The following is a 13920-nucleotide window of genomic DNA, read 5'->3' as shown; positions in this document are numbered from 1 at the left end:
CACACACACACACACACACACACACACACACACACACACACACACACACACACACACACACACGCAGTGACTCACATCTTGGTTGCTCATGTCCCAGTAAGGCCTCTCTCCATATGACATCACCTCCCAGGTCACGATGCCATAACTCCAGACATCTGAGGCCGACGTAAACTTCCTGTAGGCGATGGCCTCTGGAGCCGTCCACCGCACTGGGATTTTACCACCCTGAGAGAAAATGAAGAGAAAAGGCAAGAAGAGAGAGGAAGATAAATGATGGAAAGAAAGCAATGGAAACTCATTTGCTGTTTAGTTCCACTCTGAACACCTACACATGCATCCCACAGTACTAAGTCTGATAATGCCTCCTGTGAGACAATTTCATCTTGGTGTGCGAGTCCTTACCAGTGAGCTGGTGTAGGTGGGGTCAGAGGTGTCCTCCTCCAGATACCGGGATAATCCAAAGTCAGACACCTTACACACCAAGTTACTGTTGACCAGGATGTTCCGAGCAGCCAGGTCCCGGTGAACATAACTCATTTCCGCAAGGTACCTGTTACATAAACAGGATTTATTGTGTGGATGTGTGTGTTATCCATCGCCAGCTACCTGGGCTACAAAAATAAGCAAATGGGATTCAGTGTGCGGGCGTGTCAGTGTGTGTTATCACTTCCAGCCACCTTTGATGAAATAGGAATGGGATTTAATGTCTGTGCACATGTACACACATTTGTGTGCTACCACAGCCAGATACCTGCAATAAAACACAGATAGGATCTAGTGAGTGTGTGTGTGTGCATGTGTGAGCAGTTTCCAGCTGCCAAGCCAATAATTTGTGGCACTCCTATTGAAATAAATAGACTTGTGTTTGTTCATGTGTATGTGTGTGTGTGTGTGTGTGTGTGTGGGAGAGAAGAGATATCTGCTGACAGACCAGACAGTGTACGATATCATCACTTGAAATCTCAATATCAAGCCTATTAATAGACCCTAAACCTAAATGATATTGTAACTCATTTGAAAGCCTTGTTCTTAATCTTTCACACCCAACCTTGAAAACACTACAGCCAATTCTATTTGTTATAGTGTTATTCTGAATTCCTATCGACATTTTCAGAGTTCTTCTCAAGTTTAGTCCTTAAAACAGATAAAGTGATTATTGAAGGTGATTTTAACATTCATGTAGACGTCTATAATGACAGCCTTAGTACTGTTAGTACTAGTACATTTATCTCATTATTAGACTCGATTGGCTTCTGTCAGAGTGTACAGAAACCCACTCACTGTTTTAACCACATCCTCGACCTCGTTCTGGCATATGGCCTTAAAATACAACATTTAATAGACTTTCCACAGAGCCCTCTTTTATCGGACCATTACCTAAAAACTTTAGAATTTTTACTACCGAGTGTATGCCATTAAGCAAAAGCTTCTACACTAGATGTCACTAGAAAGCACTCCCAAAACTTTAATTGTTATGCAGATGATACCCAAATATATCAATCGATCAAGCCAGATGAAACCAACCAGTTCAATAAACTTCAAGCATGCCTTAAGGATATAAAAATCTGGATGACCTGCAACTTCCTGATGTTAAATTCAGACAAAACTGAAGTTATTCTACATAGCCTAACACCTCCGAAATCAATTATCTAATGACCCAGCACCACTGTAAACAATTTCTGAGTTATCTTTGATCAGGATATGTACTTTAACAGATAAACACATTTCAAGGACTGCCATTTTTCACCTACGTAACATTTAAAAAAATCAGGCACATCCTGTCTCAAAGCAATGCAGAAAAATGTGTTCATGCATTTGTTACTTCAATCCTTCTCCTCACCTGCAAAGCCCTAATTGGTCAGGCAGACTCACCACATTTAAGAGTAGGCTTAGGACTTTTCTTTTTGAGAATGCTTATAGTTAGGGCTGGCTCAGGTTTGCCTTGAACCAGCCCCTAGATGTGCTGCTAGAGGCCTAGACTGCCGGGGGACTTCCTAGGATACACTGAGCTCCTCTCTCCTCTTCTCTCTCTCCTTCTGCATGAATTCATTTCCCATTAACTCACATTACTAACTTTGCTTCTTCCCAGGAGTCTTTGTGCTTTTGGATCGTGGTTATATCTGGACCATGGTCGTGCCTCCTGCCGTGGCCCAGCTGACACCCACTGCTACTATCATCATTATTAGTCACATTACTATGACTATTACCGATACCATTAATGTTTTTGTTATCATTGTTATATTATATTCACTGCTGCTGTTATTATTAGTACTCTCATAATATGAATCATTACATCATGTGCATTGAATGTGTTGTAACTCTGTTATGTTGTTCATTCTGTACACCTGACATCTATTGCACTTCTGTCCATCCTGGGACAGGGATCCCTCCTCTGTTGCTCTCCCTAAGGTTTCTTCTTTTCTTTTCTTAAAGGGTTTTTTTGGGGGGAGTTTTTCCTGTACCGATGTGAGGGTCCTGGGACAGAGGATGTCACATGTTTACAGATTGTGAACCCCTTGGAGGCAAATTTGTGATTTGTGATTTTCGGCTCAACAAAATGGATTGGATTGAATATGGTAAAATTGGTATTGTTAAATAAAAAAATGTAATTTCATTGAAATGTTTGAAAAAAGTTTCTTCTTCATCTTTATAGTAAATATGGATTTCTGTAGCAGCAGTGAGTGTGAGTATGTGTGTGTGTGTGTGTGTGTGTGTTTTTGTGTGTGTGTTTTTGTACCTCATTCCAGACGCGATGCCCCTCAGCATACCAACCAGCTGGATCACTGGAAACTGCCCGTCATTTTGCTGCAAAACCATGAACCGTGACAGGATTATTTATATTTTTCCGTTATCAGACTTTTTCACTTACATGTAGTTATTTTGAGAAAGTCAAATATATGTCAGCATTTCACATACAGGAGTTATAACAAACAATTTTGGGAGGAAAAAAGTACCTTTTTTTTCAAACCAGATGACAGCTACATGTTACAAAATGTGGCTGTAATGTGATTAAGGTGACGTGAAAAAGGAGCATAGAAACACAGTCTGCAGATTGCTGGTGGTGTGGAAATGTGATTTTCATGTTTTAACTTTAACAAACAGTATTACATTTTAAAGATTCAATATACCACTTTCTATAATTATATAACTTATAACTTGAGAGACAAACTGTCGTGACAGTAGCAACTTGAACTTGTCACAGCATATGAAAGCCGATTGCTATCACCAGAGAGATAATTCATTCATTATTAAAACTGATTCACCAGATTGTGTGATGTGCTGATGGCTTAATTTCCAGTCAACAGCAATGAGTGAACAGGCTTGTGCTGTGCTGTGACTGTAATGCTACACAGTGGTTACGGAAAAAGTAAAAAAACGATAGACGCTATGGGGTGAGGCGGTCTGATTAGAGGGCATTAGCATTATTTTATTTCATGATTAGTCCCAAACGGTCGACTCTATCTCAGAAAATGGCCTCGCAAGATAATTAAGATTTGAGCCACTTTCAACCATGAAATGGCAATTTTTATAAATGTGATGAGAAATGTCAAAATGAACACCCGCATTGATGTGTTTCACCATGGTACAGTCAAATCATTTTGTTTACAGCTTGAAAAATATGTATAAGTGTGCAGTTACTCTTTAATAATGCTGTTTCCCCTTGAAGAATATTTCAGTTGGCCAAAGATGTTTTTTAAGCTGGAATTATTAAACAGGGACTTTGATAACATTCATTGATAATTGTTCACTGTCCTAAAGATGTACAGTATTCAATATGATGTAAAAGTGGTTCATCCTATAATCTGAAGATTGGAAATCAACAGAAAATAAATACACATTTCGAGGAGCTGGAGGCTTGTTGTAGTTAGGAGACACGTTGACCTTTTGGCTATTTTATTCTTTTCACCTTTGGGCCAAAAAGTCTCTTATAAACATCCCTGCTGACATACTTTCAGACAAAGGTGTGTGCGTACGCCTTTTAATTCACTTTGTGCATCAAACCTCGCCTTTGATGCTCTTCTAGCCTAATCCTCTGCAGGCAAAACCTTCTTCGGTACACACACACACACACACACACACACGCATGCACGCGCACACACCCACACGACCACACATTGATCCTCTGGGTCTTGTGCCTGCAAGATGGTCACGCTAGGACAGCAACACCAGTGAGATCGATCATTGTGTGAGTGTGTGTGTGTGTGTGTGTGTGTGTGTGTGTGTGTGTGCATGAGTCAGCGGATGATTTCTGAGTCAAAAGGGGTCACGCTGTGAGAACCAAACATCAAAGAGTTTCTCTCTCTGTCTCGGCACCTCGGAAGGAGGCCAGGATCAAAGAGACGAACAGACTGACAGACAGACATCCTCGCAGGATGAGGAGGAAAGAGCGCAGGACAGAAAAGAGAGGAGAAAAAGAAGAGCAGGAAGTTGTTTCTGTCTTTGAGTCCCATTCTCAAAAAACTCCCTCTACTCCCCTTTCCATCTGTCTCTCCGTTTAGGTATCTATGTATTTGGACAACGGGTGATTTTGAACTGAAGAAAAGTGTGTATATAGATACTGTAGGCAAAAACATCAACACATACGTTATGTAATGTTTCTAAGCCATTTTGCAAAAATTATGATATTGTTCATATTAAATAAAGTTCAGCAGGACACTGTTTAAATATCAAATAGACATGTGCGTGTGTGTACAGTATTTACCCTGAGAAACGAGTCAAGTGCTCCATTCTCCATGAATTCTGTGATGATCATCGTAGGCCTGCTCTTGGTGACGACGCCCTCCAGTCTGATGATGTTTGGTTGGTCAAACTGGCCCATGATTGACGCCTCGGACAGGAAGTCCCTCCTCTGCCTCTCAGAGTAACCAATCTTCAGGGTCTTGATGGCCACAGGAATTTCTTTTTTCCCAGCAGGCTTCAGGCGACCTCTGTACACCTCCCCAAACTCACCTGAAGAAGAAAAAAACATTATGTGGCTGACATTAAAGCTTTAAAGCTAAATGAAAAAGGTACAGTTTACATTCAAAGTTCTTCAGAAACAGTATGTGACTCAGCAGGAAAATACAAGTCCATTATTGGGGATGGCTTTTCTTGTAATGCTTCTCTGAATTCAAAATGTTGAAATAAATTATTACATATTAAAATTGGTGAATAAATAATTCCATTTCAATCCCATTTTCAGATGTAGAAATGAGTCACCAGGCTGAGAAATCAGGTGGGCTGAAGTTCAAACTATTTGGTGACCATTCATTATTAAAAACTCTACATCGATCAAACGAGAAGGAGCACATTGTCCTTTGCAGCAGCTGAGTTGGGCAGTAGCGAGAAAGGTAAAGACATAAACACTCTCTCAGTCATGGGAGCTGCCCTCTGCACCCTAATGGACAAATTCACAAAGAATACATTGCGGCCACCAATAGCACAATGAATGAACCGCTATCTGCCCCCATACAGCACAAACACATCCATAAAGTTTTGCAGCTCAGTGCAACTTTCCTTTTTTTGCATCTGATTGCAATTATCTATGTGGCAAAGTAAAAATGTTAACTTTGCGCTAAGAACACAGTAGGCAGAAAAAAGAGGCCTTCCTCAAAACTTCAAGCAAGGAATATAAACGTGGCAGGGCTTAAATGTATTTCGGCCTATCATCACTGATACCCGATCGAGCTATTTGAGTTTCTTTTTGTCTTATTTGTGCAGGTTTAGTGACTGCAAAAGCCGCCCTCGGTCTCATACTGATGTCCTTTGAGCAGCTTTGCTCAAGCAGATTGAGGTTGAGGGCTTTGGTAAAGGGGACATTGATGGTATTTTTGTAGTCCGAAAGAACAACAAAAATCGAATCCCCTCAATAGCTCCTCTCGGGGGTAATAAGAGGTTTGTAGCAGGGGTGGCAAACAAGATAAAAGGGACAATGCCTTTATTATTGCAAAGGTATTTGGCTTTGCACACCACACCTTAAGTTTCCTCTCGCAGTTTAAACAAAGGAAGCAAGGTGACCTCATGGATAAAGAGACAAATGTTTATATGTTCAATCTCCGCCTGCAGTTTAATTTAATGTTGTAGGCTAAGCAGTTTTCTAAGTCTGTTCATGTTCCCTGGTGCATTCATTACCTGTACTGAGGTCCCTGTTGTCGCATAGTATGCCTTTTGTCAGCTTGGTAGGCTAGTTAGCTATTTCCCAATAATGACACCATCTGTTGTTTTTTTGTCAGACTTTAAAAAAGATCCACCAGAGTCAAAGAAGACTTAAGGGTCGGGTTATGCTAAATTAGAACTAGATTGTTGTAGATAGTTGTACTGAACAGCCATCTAGACAACAGATGAAAAGACGGGTATCATAGAGAAGGGTGGCGATGTCATTTAAATACTGGAATTAAGACGCACATTTACAGACATTCATAGTATTGTACTCGTTTGTTCACTGGAAAAGTGAAAGCAGAGTGAGAATGAGAGCATAGCATGAGAATGCATGCTATGAATTGGTTGGTTGTAGTCGGTTACAAAGCCAAAGATATGTCTTGAACTTATTCAATGTACAGACAATTTCCTACAGTGCTGGAGACACATATGTCTTTTGTCAAAATAAATGCAGCCATATGCTGCTTTGGGACGTGAAAATTGAATATCACTTCAAAATAAAAGTCGTCATCTCAGAGATATAAATCATGTGTGAACAATGGATGAGTGATGGGAATTGGATGACAGGCTGTGTCGTCCTGTCTGTGATCTCTGCTCCACATCTCACTGCTCATTAAAAACGATCTATTGTCACTGTTGTAAATCAACCTGAAGTAGAGATGGATGGAGGACAAAATAAGAGGGAGAATGGAAAGAGAGGATGGGGCGAGGAAGGAGGGATAGAGGGTGAAGAAATGAAAGAGCGATGGATGGAAATGAGACAGTATTTAAAATACGAGAGAAGATGGAAGGAAGTGTGGACGGAAGAAGATAGAAGTGAGATCAGGTGACATGTCACTTCCTCTTTTTTTAAAATAGAGGTGGTCAATGGGAAGATGGAGCATTACAAGAATTAGTCATTGGTTTTATTCTAAAATCTTGTCTTAAATCTCCTGTATTTCTAAACACAGTCTAAGTAAATTAACTGGCCTGTCAGGGGAGATGTTATCGCTTGTTTCTATTGTAAATTAAAGTGTTTCAGCGCTTAAAGTGCTTTTTATGAGGAACATTTATGAGTGATAGTAACAAGGAAAGAAAAGAGAGAAGTGTTATCACGGAGAGAGACAGAGTAAGAGAAAGTGAGGTGAGATATTTTTATCATCTCCTAAGGGTGCCTTCCTCTTTTATCTTCCCTCCTCAATCTGTTGTTCTGCTTTTTCCCCCCCTTGGTTCTTTGTTTTAGCATTTCTCTCTACGCAAACAAACTCTAAAACTCCACAGGGGCTGAATCATAGAGAGATATGAAAATAAGAGGAAGTATCAAAGAAATACAGAAGGAAAAACAAAGGAGAAAGTTGGAGAGGGGGGAAAACCATTGAAAGAGATGTGGATATATTTTTACTTTCTACCAAAGCAGAATGGGAGAGATTCAACAGTTTAAGGCTCAAAGTCCGGCCACATCTCATATCACCCGGTTCATATTTTCCTCTCCCTACCCGTTGTTTTCATCCCTCCTCTGTCACCTCTGGCTGAGGTGAGAAACCTTCCCCTGAGAGAAATAAAGCGAGAAACGGAGGGATTACAGAAAGCCTCTCAGAGCGGCTCAACAGACCAAAGCCGAAAGCACATACTCACAGCGGTGAGGGTCTGAGTCTAGTTCATGACCTTTATCACCGAGAGCTCCATGGCCATTTGGGTTAGATTGGTTTTGGTCCAAAGAAAACTCTCACTTTGTGTCAATTTTGTCTTTGCCTGTGGATGAAAGTGGTAGCGTTTCCGAGCACTAGAGTCCCTTTAGAAAACCTCTCATTTCTACTGTGGCAGGGTCTGCCAGTCTGCTCCGCTGACTCCTGGTTCTTCTGTGCCAGGAGTGCCGCGATGTCAGTGTTGGTTCCCGGTGGGGACCGGAGTAGCAGAGGGTGGAAGCTCTGCTCCTGGCTGGAGGAAGAGATGCTGCTGCTGTGCGCCGAGCTCTCCTGCTCTGGCCGGAGCTCCGACTGCAGGTCGAAGGCAGCAGCAAAGCTAGACCTGGGGTCTGTCCGCGGCAACCAAGTACCAAGGTTGTTCTCAAGTATTTTGCATTCTTGATAGACACATTTTTCCTGCATTTTGAGTGAAATGATTGAAGATGTTGCATAGTTGCAGTACTCAGGGATCAGTGGTAAAAGAAGGCATTTCATCTTAGCAACTTTAAAATATGTCCGTATTTTTTGTACCTTACTTCCATCTTTTTTCCCATCTGAAAGCAAAAACTCTGTCCCCCCAAAAAATTCAGAGGATGCTCTGGGACTCCATTTCACATCCACATTTCTCTATTTGCCAAACTTCACACAGCATTTTTATAGTTCAGATCAGATAGCCAAAGAGAATGCACGAAGGCAGTTTTAATTTATTCCTGTGAAAGTTTTCAGCATGAATAAAACATCTCTCCTGACTTCAAAGGAAAGAAATAAAGCAAAAATAATAAACTGACATTGCATGTTTCCAGATCTTTTCCATTGACACAAATGTCTGGCACAGTTGAAGAAATGTATTAATTTACTGTAGACTATCTGCTGTTTCAAGTGACAGTTGGTCTCATTAGAAGAAACCAGGGTTTTCTTTTCTATAATTTAGATTTTGAGGCAGTTTATAACATATATGAACATGGACCGTACATTTGATTTTTATCTTACTCTTGAACAAAAGCTCTTGTGAATGAATTCACTGTGATAATTGAAACATACTGAAATAATCATGGATTTTCATTTCAGGTAGCTGTTGAGTTAATATTGAACACTTTATAGAAACAACATGAGAGAGAAAAGAAGGGCAAGCCGTGGGTCAAAGACACTAAGTCTATGAAAATCTCTACCTGATCCAATGACCTCCTCTATTTTGACACAGGAGGGGTCGATTTCCTTGGCAAACTCCCGAACAGCCTCGTTGGGGTCCTCGTAAGTGAAGGGGTCGATGTAGATCTTGACCCCCGGTGAACTATGGCCTTCAGACATCGTGGGAAAGGTCACCGTGGGGGTGGGACCACTGAACATGTCAGGCCTCAGAGTCACCTCTGAGGAACAAAGTAAAAAAGTGTAAACATAAACGCTGTTTTAGAAGTTTGGTGTGTATAAAGTTAAAGTTCTATTAAAGTTTCAGTGCTGGTCGTATACCTCCTCCTGCGTTGTACTGCTGCAGCTTGTCACCGTACACACTCTCCTTACACTGCCTTCTTCTGCAGTCACAAACACAAACGGAGAGATTTGGGAAAAAAGGCAAGCAGACAGAAATGTTGCACAAAAGTTAGAAATGCTAATTGGTTGTGCTATATCTGGGAGGTCACAGAAACTCATTTTTGTGCAAAGCCATGTTGTCATTGTTCAAAAATTGCAATTTTAATAATTACAAATTCTATTATCAACTCATTTTAAATATTTGCCATGTCCAGCTTAGAAATACTTTCTCCTACAGGGGCATTTTCATCTGCATTATATTAAAATGTTTTAGTGTAATGCATTATAACAGTAGGTCTTATTTAATGTGTAGGCAAACAGTATCAATGACATAAACAATAATGTAGCAATAATAATGATTGATGTGAAAGTTTAACCTTGATCTTGGTAACATTATTATGGACAATTAAGCTCTTAACTCAAGGTGCACTTACTACCTGTCATCCACGTCTCACAGTGTTGCTTCTCATAGAGAAGGCTCAGTTATAAACTGACGGCCAAAGTATGTAGCTTCACATGATAACAGATGGTCTTGTGTTTGGGGCGGTGGGGATTCTACACCTGCTATCACGTGACTGAGCTTCCAGGCCGTGAGGTGTGGTTGAAAAAGCTCTGGAAAATGCTTGTGAATGAAATCTGAATTAAGAATCATCGTCACAATTTGCGTCAATGAATGATGGGTGAATTCCAATTTAGCTGCTTCACTTTCAGGATTTGGGTATTGTGCATGCTGGCTCACTGTCACACTGTCAGGACATGCTATGACACTTGAATAGAAAGGAGCCACTGATAATGTTATTAGTAACACCTGTGCTTTGCCTACATGACAATCAAAATGTCCTCTGTGAAAAGGGCCAATACGTTGTTGGGATACAGAGTGTTGACACTGCAGATAGCCACATTTTCACACCTTGTTATTTTTTTATATGTGTGTATGTGTGCGTTACCTGGTACAGATGATGGCGATAGCTACCAATGAGACGATACACACTCCACCCACTAAAGAGCCTGCAATCAGGGAGAGCTGCTGTCCCAGCTCTGACTTATACTCATCTGCAGAAACACAAACACACATACACACACACAAACACACAATCAGCCACAGTATTATCTTTCTATTTTTTTAGACTCTCTTACATAAACACAACTGAGTATTTCTGGAATGGAAAATATACACACAGTTTCTCTCTCTCTCTCTCTCTCTCTCTCTCTCTCTCTATATCTCTCTCTCTATATATATATATATATCTCTCTCTCTCTATATCTCTCTCTCTCTCTCTCTCTCTCTCTATATATCTCTCTCTCTCTCTCTATATCTCTCTCTCTCTCTCTCTCTCTCTCTCTCTCTATATATCTCTCTCTCTCTCTCACACACATAAATTAGCATTTACATGGCTCATTTTACATGACTGCAAGACCCAAATTCATGCACACACAAAGTAGGGCAGAATTTAATTACTTCACCACCAGATTTTCACTCTTGCTCCACCTCGAACATTCCTCCTCTCAGTCCTGCACTCTCTTTCCTCTCCACTATAAAACCCCCACCAACACACACACACACACACACCTCCACACACCACCCACCCACTTACCGTCGGTGAGCGTTTGGAAGAGCATTTCCTTGCTGTAGGATCCGTAGCCGGCCACAGTGCGGGCTCTCACCTGGACCATGTAGCCGGTCCCCGGCCTCAGACCCTCCAGAACAACATTGGGTGTTTTGCTCAGGACCACTGAACTGTTCTGCACTGACGACAGGGACTGAAGAGGAGGTTGAGAGAGGGATGAATATGTCTCACAGCAAGCCAAGACAGACCATAACACTTCATCAGTCACTGACTGAGAGGGACTAAATTTAGTACTCAGTTATGGCCTTCAGCTAAAACAAGATTCATTATTCCAAAGATTTTTCATTCATCTTGTCAAACTATGCCAGCCTCTATCACATTTTTTGTCATTGTCCATTTCCAACAGTAAAAAAGAACAGTCCAAATACCCTCAGTCAATTTTGTTTCTGAGCGACTCATCCATCCATCCATTTGTCTTAATTCACACTTACCCTTGGTCGTCTATTCATAGAATTATATTGGCTTTTATTTGTCCATATGGAGACATCTGCCTTCACACCGACACAATGTAAGTGAATGGAATTTTGTTTGTGGTGCTCAAATAAAAAAATAAAAAAAATATTATATAAATATATAAATATATAAATATGATTCTTTTTTTTCCAAAAATATTGTCCCAGTTACTCAGAATAATCCACAAACCTCATCATTTTCTACTGAAGGAAAGTCATTAAGAAAACAGTTCACAGAGAACTGTGTGATTATCCAGAGTGACCGGGTCATGTTGTATTTTCCAAATTATATTTCTGAGTATTTCGAGCAGCATAACAAAATCGATTTACACTCAACGTACTGGGGTGGGGCAGGAGTTTCAAGAAGGGGCATATCTTAAAACCTCGACACATGAACACCACTGGCGTTGAGTGATACAATATGTTTAATTTGCTCACATCCAGCATCACTGATGGGTGTGGCCAGAAGATTGCATCTGATACCACATCTAACAGTCATTTCATGGTGTACAGACATAGGCAGGAGTTAACTTCTACATCAGAGCAGCAAGGTGAGAAACCACTGAAGAGACATGATTTTCAGCTTACAGCTGCTGGTAACTGACTCTATAAGTGGTACCTTGCCATGGTTTAAAATGGCTTTTAAAAAAACTCAACAGCAAGTTGTCGTTGCAGAAATATTGTACATCTTAACTCCGGCTAATCGAGCCCTGGTGTGAAAAGCTTTCATGTGAACTACAGTCTACTAAATAAGTTGTTCCTATAAAAACTGGTAAAAGTAAGTTCAGAGATACAAGACCATTGTTTCTGGAAGGTCATGCTGCCATCAAATCCTACAAAATGTCATTGTTCAATGTTTTGTGCAGCACAAACAGCACACAGTTGTATTCACTTCCATTTTACTGTAGTGACAAGATTAAAAGCCTTTGCACCAAAACATTTTGCAATGCAAGACACCACTTAAGTTGAAAATAAAATCATCAATCAAAGTAATTTTGTCCACAACTACTTCTTCATACTTTGAAAAAAAAAAAAAAAACCCTCTTAAATCTCGTCCTCTTTTACCCGTTCTTTCCTCCATCTCCTTCAGATATAACAAAGTGATAATTAGTTATTGCTCACAGACTCCTCCTCCTGAGGTAAATTTGGCATCAGGCCTTATCAGGCCTATCTGATGAAGCCAAAGCTACAACCTTTTACCGCTATCATTCCAGGCCCTCCTCCTATGCTTCCTCTCACCCATTCCTTTTAAATAAAAAAGGTTTGTATTGCAGCAAGATCGAAACTGTCCAGAAGGGAAGGACAGATATGGTGTGGTGATGGCATGAAAGGATGGTGGAGGGAATCATGCCGTGAGGATGAAGGAGGTGGCGGGGTCGACGGGAGAGCAAAGAAGAGAGGAAGAGAGATGATGAGGCGGAGAGTTCAGGAGGGAAAAGAGCCTAAAGAAAATGAGCGCTGGGGGTGGAAAGAGAGAATAAGTGGGAGGGTTTTCAAAAGAGGACATGCACATGAATAAAAAGGGGTTAAAGATGGCTGAGTTTTCATTACTGTGGCTGTCTTTTTTGTTACTATAAAATACAAGATGTCTTGTGTCATGTAGTATTGTTACCTACAGCATCTTAATATACTGTATTAAACATCATTTTGCTCTGATTTCTTTAACTGCACTATTGATATATTTTCCACTATGACCAGGCAGATTCCTACTGTCATAATTAGGACGCACAACACAGGGACAAGTACACAGTTTGCAATTTTGAAACCTGGGAGATAATAATAGTTATATTTGGAAGAGGCCACAGAAATTGGGGTATTGTGTTGGGGTGGGGTTTGGATTTGGAGATGTGTGTGTGTGTGTGTGTGTGTGTGTGTGTGTGTGTGTGTGTGTGGAGGGGGCTTGCCACAGTGAAAAGGTTAGAGGGCAACCCATCTGGGAAGGTCTGGAAGCCAGAGATAAGTAGTGGGGAAAAATCCTGCCTCACTGTGCCATATCAAATATACAACATTAAAACCTCATTATCTATAGAGTGGCTATGAGGGGAGGAGGAGGTGAGGGAGGGATGGAGGAGATGGGAGGGAAGGCAGGTGGAGAAAATTATGAGAAAAGGAGATACAGCACAGCTGTCTGGTGAAACGCTCTCTTTCGCCAGGCTTATCAAACTGCTCCCCGAGGAATTCTTCACTTGAAGCCATGAGCTAAAATTAGTCACTTTAAGTGGTTAGCTTGTAAAATGCATTATTTCCCCCTTCGTCAGATGTGTATCAAGGAAGAACAATGAAAAGAAGAAACAATGAAATAACTTAACTGCCAGCTTTTGATTCTGGGTCTTTATTAGCTTCCATGTTAAATAATGTTAAAGCAAAGGCAGCAGCAAATAAGGCCGGCTTACAGTAAAGTCGCTGCCCTGATTTCGACAATGTAAGTGTTTTATCTGTGACTGTCAGACTGCAGCTACAGTACATCTCTCTAGTGCAGTTCTTTTCACTCTGTCCTAAACTCGAACTCGA

The 13920-nt window shown here is 40.8% G+C and overlaps 1 protein-coding gene across 1 annotated transcript in view; it reads right to left on the bottom strand.

Moving 5' to 3' along the window:
- LOC116395704 (ephrin type-B receptor 1-like) overlaps positions 1–13920 on the bottom strand; it is a 76007-nt gene that overhangs the window by 10641 nt on the left and 51446 nt on the right. The window contains exons 10-17 of the mRNA XM_031869780.1: positions 10925–11090; positions 10277–10382; positions 9270–9331; positions 8972–9169; positions 4703–4950; positions 2738–2805; positions 403–550; positions 76–225 (exon numbers count right to left, since the gene is read on the bottom strand). Of these exons, the coding sequence (XP_031725640.1) occupies positions 76–225; positions 403–550; positions 2738–2805; positions 4703–4950; positions 8972–9169; positions 9270–9331; positions 10277–10382; positions 10925–11090 (1146 nt within the window). The remainder of the gene's footprint in view (positions 1–75; positions 226–402; positions 551–2737; positions 2806–4702; positions 4951–8971; positions 9170–9269; positions 9332–10276; positions 10383–10924; positions 11091–13920) is intronic.

The sequence above is a fragment of the Anarrhichthys ocellatus genome, unplaced genomic scaffold (genome assembly GCF_004355925.1).
Source record: "Anarrhichthys ocellatus isolate YVR2014 unplaced genomic scaffold, GSC_Weel_1.0 scaffold48, whole genome shotgun sequence".
Lineage (NCBI taxonomy): Eukaryota > Metazoa > Chordata > Actinopteri > Perciformes > Anarhichadidae > Anarrhichthys > Anarrhichthys ocellatus.
Note: the sequence above shows the minus strand (reverse complement) of the source record. Positions and strands in the feature narration are given on the sequence as shown.